Source organism: Toxotes jaculatrix, chromosome 7 (assembly GCF_017976425.1).
Source record: "Toxotes jaculatrix isolate fToxJac2 chromosome 7, fToxJac2.pri, whole genome shotgun sequence".
Lineage (NCBI taxonomy): Eukaryota > Metazoa > Chordata > Actinopteri > Toxotidae > Toxotes > Toxotes jaculatrix.
In genome coordinates, this window is record NC_054400.1 from 23,701,509 (window position 1) to 23,711,665 (window position 10,157).

The window sequence follows — 10,157 nt, forward strand, 5'->3', positions numbered from 1 at the left end:
TGATGGGCACTCTTTGACACTGGTTTTCCAACTGACAAGTTTGTACATATAAGCAGGCTGTCTGTATTTCAGCATGATATTGCAACCTCACTGCATGTATACCTGGTGTTTTGGTTGAGGAGGAGAGGAAGAGTTATTTTTGAAGCATGTGCTAGATTATTTTATCTCAAGTCATCTTTATCAGGAGTTTGAGGAAAACCCATGTCACCAAGGTATCTGTGGTAAAAATGTAGCTGGGTTTACGCACAAAACCCTGTATAGCCCACTGCCTAATGCAAAAGGAAAAGTTTAAGAGCGTGTCTATTTATCTATGTGTCTATTATAGATGTATAAGTATAGATAAAATGAATATTTGTTCCATGAAACTCACTGAGGTGAGAGGCTGAGATGATGTGCTGTGATATTAACTCTCCAAATGAAATGTTGCCCGAGATTTCTCACTGACATCTCTCTGCCACATATTTATATCCCCCTCAGCTCAGTTGACATATAGTGTACACATGATGTAATGCATGCATGAGGTGCTCATCATTTATACATGAAGCTGAGAGCATGCTCACTGTCTCCCCCTGCAGTCGTACCTGTGCATGTCAAGGCAAGGATCCCGAAAGTTGTGGTGCTTCCTTCTCCTTTGGCTGCTCCTGGAGTATGTACTTTAATGGCTGTAAGTACGCCCGAAGCAAAATGCCACGCAAGTTCAGGCTACAAGGAGATCACCCTGAAGAGGTACTCATCACATCCAAGTCACTTGTACAAAATGAACTAGTTGGGTTGTTAAGGTCTTTGTTAGTCACCTTTGTAATCATGAGTGATTTTAAGCTGCTGTCTCACAGCTCTGTGTTTTGGTTTGACCTGTGATCCATGTTTTTGTTTGGCAGGAGGAGAAACTCAGGGATAACTTTCAGCATCTGGCAACTGAGGTGGCTCCTTTGTACAAACGACTGGCCCCACAGGCATACAGTAACCAGGTTTGTTGTACAGGCAAAGTCTTTTACACAATAACAACCTCGTGCCACCACAAACTACACCTCTCAGCTTTTTCACATCAGTGACTACGTCTGTACATCAGACCATCAAGACCTTGGCTGTTACATAACAACACCTGAAGCTTCTCATCAAGAAGACATAGATATACAATACAGACATAGTGGCAGTGACTGTCTCAGCTCTGAGCTGTTATTACAGCATGACACCTCTGAAATGCTGTCCTTGAGAAACTTAACTACTAGGTGTGTGTGTCATTCTTGGATGAATGTAAGGACATAAGTTCCCTCCTTTCGCTGTTCTCTCCCTCAGTGCCAGTCAGAGTTCAAAGCTCAAGACTGCAGGCTCGGCTTAAAGGATGGCCGGCCATTCTCTGGAGTCACTGCTTGCATGGACTTCTGCGCCCACGCTCATAAGGACCAGCACAACCTCCACAATGGTTGCACAGTGGTAAGATCACTTCACCATAATCTTGTATTTATGTTTTGGGGCTAATTTGAGATTAGTAAAGGATATGTTGTTCCTTTGTGTGAAGCTAAATAAGCTAAATGAAAAGTGTTGCTGTTCTTGGCACATTTTTCACTTCATCTTGCTCTCCCAATCTCTATCTGTTAGGTGTGCACTTTAACGAAGGAGGACAACCGCAAGGTGGGGGAAATCCCTGAGGACGAGCAGCTTCATGTTTTGCCTCTATACAAGATCTCCCTGGCTGATGAGTTTGGCAGTGAGGAGGCCCAGCGCCTCAAGATGAAGACAGGAGCCATCCAGGTTCTTCAGACTTTCCGCCGTGAAGTACGCACGCTGCCCGAACCTGCCAAGTCCTGCCGACAGCGCCGACTAGAGGCCAAGAAGGCCGCCTCGGAGAAGAAGAAAAATAAACTCATACAGCAGGCAGGTGAGACACCAGAGAAAACAGTGGTCAAGGCTGAGGTCTGCATCACGGGTTCCCCTCATTCCCAAGGCAATAAAGGTTAGTAATTGTTTTGTCATTTCTGTGTCACACTTAACATACCCCGATTGTGTTCAACAGGAGAAGAAACAAATAATTAAAACATAAAATGCCTTTAAAGAACTGACTTGTGAAGTTTAGTTAATTTGCTTTTCATTTGTTTCAAACACTCAGCAATTATAAAACAAGAGATGAAGCCCAACATCAAGAAAGAGCCCTTCAATGGATCACTAGATGGATACCCTGTGCAGGCAGCAGACCCATACAACAACATTTATCCACACCCTGCCTACTATGCAAGGGGAGGCCTCCCCCCAACTGGCCAGCCCTCTGCACCAGACCCAGTAAACGGTTACCATCCCAATCTGTCCGCAGTGCCCTATGGCTACTACAGCTACCCCCCCAGTGCACTTTTTCCTCCTAAGCTGAGGACCTATGAGGGTCGAAATGGCTCTTTGCCCAAAGTAGGCAGTAAAGCTGTCCAGGAAGACAAGAAGCCTGATATTCAAGGCCTTCAGGCCAGATTGGCCCAGTCCTACCCCAACCACCCAGAGCAAACCAACCAACCAAACCATAGTGCTTATGCCCAGCCTGCAGACTACAACCAGTCCCGTCCCTCCTCTGTTTCCTCTGAGCCCTCCAGCAGAGGCACTCCAATAATCAAACAGGAGCCTATGGATGTGCCAGTCTATGAAGGCACAGTGCCGAGCCATGCTGGGGCCAACACACCTTGCACCATTTCCCAGCCTGCTGCCTGGCCAGGGCACAAGCTTAATGGAAGCATCGTTCCCACAAACTGGGACCGCCATCTAAACCATAAACAAAATCCTGAAGCCTCGTCGTTGAACCCAGAGAAGCAGCAGTTTCACCAGCACCCCCAGCAGCGACAGTCCTCTCCTTACCCACAGCAGTGGACATCCTACCCTGGCTCTAATGCGTTGATGGCCTCTCCTGCTCCATCTCCATCACTCCAGGTATCTCCCTCTCCATCTCCTTCCCCTCACCCAGGCACAGTACTCACAGGTAACATATACCAAGGCTCCACACGCCCTGCCACCCCACGCCCAAGCACCCCTCACCCAGGTACACCACAGCCTGGCACTTCTCACTCAGGCTCAGTTACACCACAGCCAGGTACCCCAGGCCCAGGCACTCCCAGGCACTGGGCCAGCCCTGCTCCTATTCCTCAGCCGAATGCCTGGGCCATGGGGCCTGCTGCATATAGCCCTGGTTTGAAGCACAGCAATCCTGCAGGAGCCTACCCTGACAAAATGTGGTCCCAGACTGGGGAAAGTCGATGTTCTACTCCCCTTGGGCTTCAAGAGAAGGCCTGGAAGTCTTGTGGAGGTTCAGTGGCAGGCAGTACTCCGTCTCCTGCCCCTGAGGGCCGCCTCTTCCCAGATGCCCTGCAGCAGTCAGATCAGGTCTGCTGGGACCCCAGGCGAGCTGACAGCGATGTAGAGAGCACCAGGGGTCGGGATGATGAAGACGATGAGGTGTGGTCTGACAGCGAGCACAACTTCCTGGATCCTAATATTGGTGGTGTAGCGGTAGCACCAGCCCATGGCTCCATCCTGATTGAATGTGCCCGTCGGGAACTACATGCTACTACTCCAATCAAAAAGCCTGATCGCTCTCACCCCACCCGAATATCCCTGGTCTTCTACCAGCACAAGAACCTCAACCAGCCCATGCACGGCCTGGCTCTATGGGAGGCCAAAATGAAGCTGCTGGCAGAGCGAGCGCTGCAGAGGCAGCAGGAAGCGGCTCTCCTTGGTCTCTCCCAGGAAGACATTAAGGCCCTCGGCAAGAAACGCAAGTGGGGTGCTACGGTGGCAGGTGCCAGTCCAGGACCTGGACAATCTAAAGACAAGAGGGAGGGGCCAGTGACGCGGTTAGCCCCCACGTTCCACACCACCTCTATGGTTACTGTGTCTCCCTATGCCTTCACCCGCCTCACTGGGCCCTACAGCCACTTTGTCTGAGGTCAGACAGACACAAACAGACTGATAGCTACAGAGTGGTGCAGTGAAGGGCTGGAGAGAGCGATGAGCTGGATGAATGTCTCAGCCGTCTCGCAGTCTGGCATCTCTCCATCCTGCCCCCTCCGCAGTCCACTTGGAGGAGGGGATATTTTTATTGTTTTTTACCTCATGTCAGGCAGTGGTTTGGGCTTCAGACACACTGCCTGTGGTGCTCTTCCTCTCTCTTCCCTGGAGAGGAACTCCATTGCTTTTTCTTGTTTATAGGATTTTAATGATTCTAATTATTGCTATTATTATCAATATTATTATGATTGCTATTGTTACTGTCAATGTTGTTATTACAGGTATTATAATGAAGACTGGTTTGTTTTTTATTATTGCTGTTTTCATTAATGTTATTAATGATGTGATTGTTTTTGGTTATATATTTTTTTAAATCAATCAGTCTGAGTCAGTCAGACTCAAACAATTTCTTTTTCCATGTTTGGAAAACATGTACCGTATTTTCCATTTGATTTTCTTTGTTCTTGTCAGTTTTCCAGCTGTGCTTAGAGGAGGAGCCGTTATCTGCCGGGCAAGACTGCAAGATAATATACAGTTATCACATGACTCTATATAAAAGAGCCTATCCAGCAGGCTTGCCATAGATATCTGTCTTTACACTGACAATTTACAGATACGTATCTTTAATTTTACATAAGCCAGTTTAAGGAAGGTCTCCATTAAGGAAATTTCCACTTATTATCAATTTCCTAAATTTGGCCATGATGAGGGCTGTGCTCAGTTTTCTCTGCTTAAAGACTGGCTTTTAGTCAGTTTACCAGCACCACTGCTGCCTAATACACACAGTCTACAGTCACAGTCTACGTATAAAAAACACTCTTACAAATTGAAAACAACAGGATCCCATTCTCCTTTTTTGATATTCCATGTACGCAGCAGAAGAGCAGTGGTTGGTTTCACTGTTTATGGGAGAGCAGAGACCCCAGAAGACTAAAACTGAGCTCTAAAGTTATAAACAAATGCAATCATTCTGATGCAAAAGGCAGGAAGATAATGCCGTTTAAAAATAACCATTAGCCATAGCCATTACCAATTGAATCCCACTTGGAGAAACATTGTTGCTTCTCTTGTCGTTAGATGACGTGCTCCTCCTTCTCTACACCCCTCCAGCTTTCAACTGGTGCTCAACTTCCAGCTCTGATCAATTTTCATTCCACTACTCTTCATGGCACTTGATGCTGTACTTAGGTGCTTTAGCTCATATCTGGCTCAAGTAGTATTTGCAACTAAATATTTTTGTTTTGACCAAGGTGGAGTACCAGAATGATGAGAATTATTGCTACAAGACATGAGTGCAGGAAATTTATCATGCAAGCAAAAGTATAATGAATTATCTTACAAATACTTTGTTTTCCGAAGTGGGAAACTGTACATGTCTGGTATTCCACAAAGGCTAAAATAAGCGATACTATTTTCAAATGCCATTTGACCCAGATCAGCAATTACCACATAGAGATGTAACAGGTGGCACTCTTTATCTTCCTATCACATTCAAGTAGGGGCGAGCACTTCCCAGTGTAAACTCTAGAGGGCAGCAGTGACTGCCATTTCAAAGTGGTGTGTACAAACAAACCTACAAGCACTTGAGATCCATTCAGAAGCCAGTAGAGCCTTGCCTTGATGCTTTAACCATCTATGTCCAGTAGAGGGGGATCTCACACCCTGTTTGCTGACCATGCATGGGCCTCACCAAAGCAGTTCAAGGTAAAGCTGATCTTTGTCCCACTTGTGGTGCAAATGTGAAAGAAGTCTGGAGATGCCTTTGGGAAGTCCATCTTGGGTTAGAGCAGAAGGAAACAGTGTTGGAACAGCAGTGCTTTCGGTGCTCCTTGACACACTCTGGTGCTCTCCTATTAAACTTGATTTACTGTGAAGGGCCCACTCCTTCCTCTGCATGGTGCTGTCATCTTCGAGCAGAGCGAGGTGTGTCCTTCTGCAGGCACCTTGTCACCACAGAGCCAGCCAATCAACGTGGCCGCCCTATGGTTGCAGCTCTGTCATTGGGCTCAAGAACTGGTTCCTTTTGAGGTGTTTTTGCAGTTTATTGTGGCAAAGTGGTTTTGTCTCAAACAAAGTACACTGTACAGGGCAGAGAAAGCACAGTCATTCAATGCATTCTTGGTAACCCGTTCACAAAGGAAACAATAGTACTAAGAGTTACAGGGAGATGTTAGAAAATTACTGTAGCTTCTGGGAGTTGGCACCAAATGTAAATGCATTGAGTCAATGAATCTCTCACTTTGTGTGTGTGTGTGTGTGTGTGTGTAATTTTGTTACCTCTTTGGGACCTTTTCTGGTATGAACACCGACCTTATCGGGACCAGTAGTCCTCCTGGACACTAAACTCCAGTCCTGATGAGGCAAAAGGTAATTTCTGAGGTCCCTGTTAAGTTTAGGGGTAAGTTGTGAACTGAGCTTAGGTTAGGGTTAGGCACGAATTGGTTAAGTTTGTGGTTAGGGCTAGGCAATGAATGGAAGTCAATGCAATGCCCTTACAAGGATAGCTGCACAAACTTGTGCGTGTGTGCGTCTGTTTGTGTGTCTGAAAATGACACGAATGCATATGTATGCATGAAAGAGAAGAGCCAAAGAGAGAGACTATTTGATAGCCTGGACAGAGTCCCATGAATCACTCATTTTTATTTTCACCCCATGAACCATGTGACCGTTTGATCGCTTCAATTCAAACGGCTTACATGCAGCATGTGATGAAAATGAAAATGAGAGACTAACAGAACTTGATACAGGCTGACTCCTGGCTGCTGGGTGGTTGTTTGGGTCAAGGCCCTGGTCATCTGTGAAAGACCCTGTTACCTCTCCCGAGGGTCTCCAGCTCTCTACCTCATGCTGTAGAGACACTGGTCACAATCACAACTTGCTACTGAGGGCAGAGAATCATGCGTGTGTCCCTTTGTGTGCTCTAGATCTCCACACTCATTTTAACCTGCTTTTTTTTTTTTTTTTTACTCTTTATTTATTACTACATGGTGATGATGATAATGATTGTCTTTGATGTTTTTTTTCCTCTTTTTTTATATAGCTAATACAAATTGTACATACAGAAGAAAAGATTTATAAAAGCACTTTTAATCTTGATTTTAATGACAAAAAGAAAGAGCCGATTATTGACAACTTGAAGCTTAGGTTTTCGTTTTTTTTTGTTTGTTTTGTTTTTTTGTTTTTAATTTTCTCAAGAGAGAGATTAAAAAAATGTAAATATTAAAATATTTAGGTAAGATTATTTAACTGGTGAGGATAGTAACTAAACCATGAATGACAAGGGGGTATTTTTAAGTCTCTGACAGCCCTTAACAACAGTAAACAACACTTGGACCCAATGTGTTGTGTGTAAATGTGTGCTTAGTAACACTGCTGTTTTGCTTTCTTAAGTACTGTACCCCACGTCAGCATGTAACTGACAGAGACCTGTCACTTTCTAAAAACAAATTCACTGGCCCAGTTATCAAACATGAAACCACACTTGACATAATCACAGATGACAGTCAAAATAACTTGAGGATCCCCCATATTGCAGTTGTCTGACCAAAACCTCTCCAAAAAGTATGAATTATAAAGTTTTAGAGAAGCTTGTCTGCTCGACAACAATGAATTTCTTTTTCCATTTTTGCAGCAGGTGTCAACAAACCAAGAGAAACTCTCATTACACATTCATAAAAATGTCAAAGTTGAAGTTTCAAGTTCAAGCCTGAAAAAAATCTCAAGACTGCATTTATCTGGTACTTAACAACAGTGGTCTACTGTCAGTAAGCTAAGGACAAATCTAAATATGTCACCCTGAACCTAATATGTGCTGTAAGTTGTTTAAAGGAATAGTTTGACATTTTGGGAAATACACTTGCTTGATAACTTGCCAAACCTTCGATGAGAAGAATGATACCACTCTCGTGTCTGTGCTCTAAATATGAAGATAGAGTCAGCAGCTAAGCTTAGCTTAGCTTAAAGTCTAGAAACAGAGGGGGACAGCAAGCCTGGCTCTGTCCAAAGGTAACACCTGCCAGCACCTCAGGAGCCTGCTAGTTAATGTGTTACATACTTAAGGAACATATTGCTCGTGGCCAAGAAATAGTTCAGCACATGTCAACCGTGAAACCCCAACATGTTTTTACACTTTGGTTTTTGTATGGATCAAACAAAAGAGTGAAATATAAGAGTGAGATATAACGTGTTTGTTAGTGAGCTTTAGAGGTGCTCATAGGCTGAGTGTGTTACGTACAGAAAGAGGGAAGCTAGCTGTTTCCTCTTTTTCAATTTTCATGCTAAGCTAAGCTTCATATTTAGCAAACACACTTGAAACGCGTCAGTCTTCTTGTGTAATTCTCGGCAAGAACGCAAATAAGCAAATTTCCCAAAACGCTGAACTACCCCTACAATATCAGTAGAGTTAATAGCTTAACCACCAGATCCACATATTGTGGATGTTTAGGAGCGCACTGGTAGTTGCAGAGCCAGTCTGAGGTGAATCAGTGGGCGATGTTTTAGCAAGTAACAAAACAGCTGCAATCTTTGTCAGTTGTGTTAGACTATCAGGTAAGAGACTGCCTCCCTGCTTGTTTAGATATATCTGTCATAATTATCTAATCTAGTTCTCATATTAGTAAGGATGCACTTGGCATAAAACTCATGACGCCCCTGTGGAGGACACCAGGTGTTTAGTTTGTAATGATAATTATATGACACACATCATGGCTAACAGTAGTTTGGTTGGTGCAGGGGCTGGGACTGGGCCCGTTTTACTTTTTAACCATGATGCATGGCCCACATTACACACACATACACACTTGCATAAGAAAGGGTGCTGAAGATACGGTGTACATGATATCTTAATAACTTAATAACTGTAAATTTCTAAATGTCTCACGAGTTTGGTGGATGGTTCTCATGTGAGGCGCCGCCTCCCAAGCACGTTCTGAGGTGGGGGGTGGGTCAGCTGGTGCTATGATGATGCTACACCTTAAATTCACTGTGTAAAAAGAAAAAAAAAACGTGAGGGATAAATGATTACCACAAATATTTTTCTGAGCTCTTCGAATGTCAAGAGAACTATACTTTTGATTAAAGCAGTTTCACAGGATTTGGAAGCTGCCCTGGTGCTGACTTTACGAAAAGTCTTTTGTTACAACGCTACAAATTTACATCTCTTTTGAGGGCAGGCGGGCACTCAAACAGTCGATCACATTCTCTAGTAATATTCATTCCATATTGTACTTGAAGTCATTTAAACTAGGATGAGAAATAGAATCATATTATATGAAGACTGTTATCTGGGGTTCACGTTTGGTACAGCGCAAGTACCAAAGGCTATTGAAATTATCTTTTGAGTGTTGTACATGTTCATGTGAAATGAATGCTAAGATATTTGAACAATACAAGAATAGCAATTGTGTACTGCCTCCCTCTTCCTCTCCTTAGTCATGCACTTCCTTTACTCAACCCCTCTCTTTCTCTTAACACCTTGTATATTTTGTCTTTTTCACTCACTCACACACACACACACACACACACACACACACAAACATACAAACATAGATATACATATGCATCTCACTGTGTATGCCCCCCTTTTAGAAGTCTATGAACACCTAATTTAATGAACACTCCAAAATTTAGATAGAGACTTGGACCCTGGCCCATACAAAAAAAAAGAAAAAAAAGAAAAAAAAAGAAGAAAAAAAAACAAACCTACACAACTGGCAGCTACATTCCTTTTTGAGTTTTGGGATTGTTATTGGTTCTTTATTTTTCATGTCAAGGATGCAGTATGTAAAAAAAAAAGTGTTTTTGTTCAGTCTCTCTCTCTCTCTTTGTAGCTGTATGGTGTATTATGTGAATACATAGTGTATGTGGTTAAAAGCCCACAATATTGTTTTATGTTGCGCGATAAATAAAAACATTGAAGTGAAAATGTGTTTGTGACAGGGCTTTATTTTCTGGTCGAGCTGAAACCGATTCTGATTTTGATTGAAGTGCTGCAGTGATGGCCAACTGAGAGCCGTGTAGCTCTGACAGTCTGCAATTTGTTCCAGAGGGAGACTAACTTGCATAATGTCCCTGATTCATGCCTCCAGTTTTATTAGTAATCTGTGGGTGGTCTCATCACAAGGATCTAATTAGGGGCAGGTTTAGAAACCTCCAGCTAAGGTGCTGACCAATTACTG

The 10,157-nt window shown here is 43.7% G+C and overlaps 1 protein-coding gene across 3 annotated transcripts in view; it reads left to right on the top strand.

The window, feature by feature from the left end:
* tet3 (tet methylcytosine dioxygenase 3) overlaps positions 1 to 9,884 on the top strand; it is a 34,660-nt gene extending 24,776 nt beyond the window's left edge. For all 3 annotated transcript variants that reach the window (XM_041043079.1, XM_041043080.1, XM_041043081.1), the window contains 5 exons: positions 576 to 726; positions 879 to 968; positions 1,297 to 1,434; positions 1,600 to 1,954; positions 2,108 to 9,884. In XM_041043079.1, coding sequence (XP_040899013.1) covers positions 576 to 726; positions 879 to 968; positions 1,297 to 1,434; positions 1,600 to 1,954; positions 2,108 to 3,918 — 2,545 coding nt within the window. In that variant the 3' untranslated portion in view covers positions 3,919 to 9,884. The remainder of the gene's footprint in view (positions 1 to 575; positions 727 to 878; positions 969 to 1,296; positions 1,435 to 1,599; positions 1,955 to 2,107) is intronic.
* Positions 9,885 to 10,157: the final 273 nt, after the last annotated feature.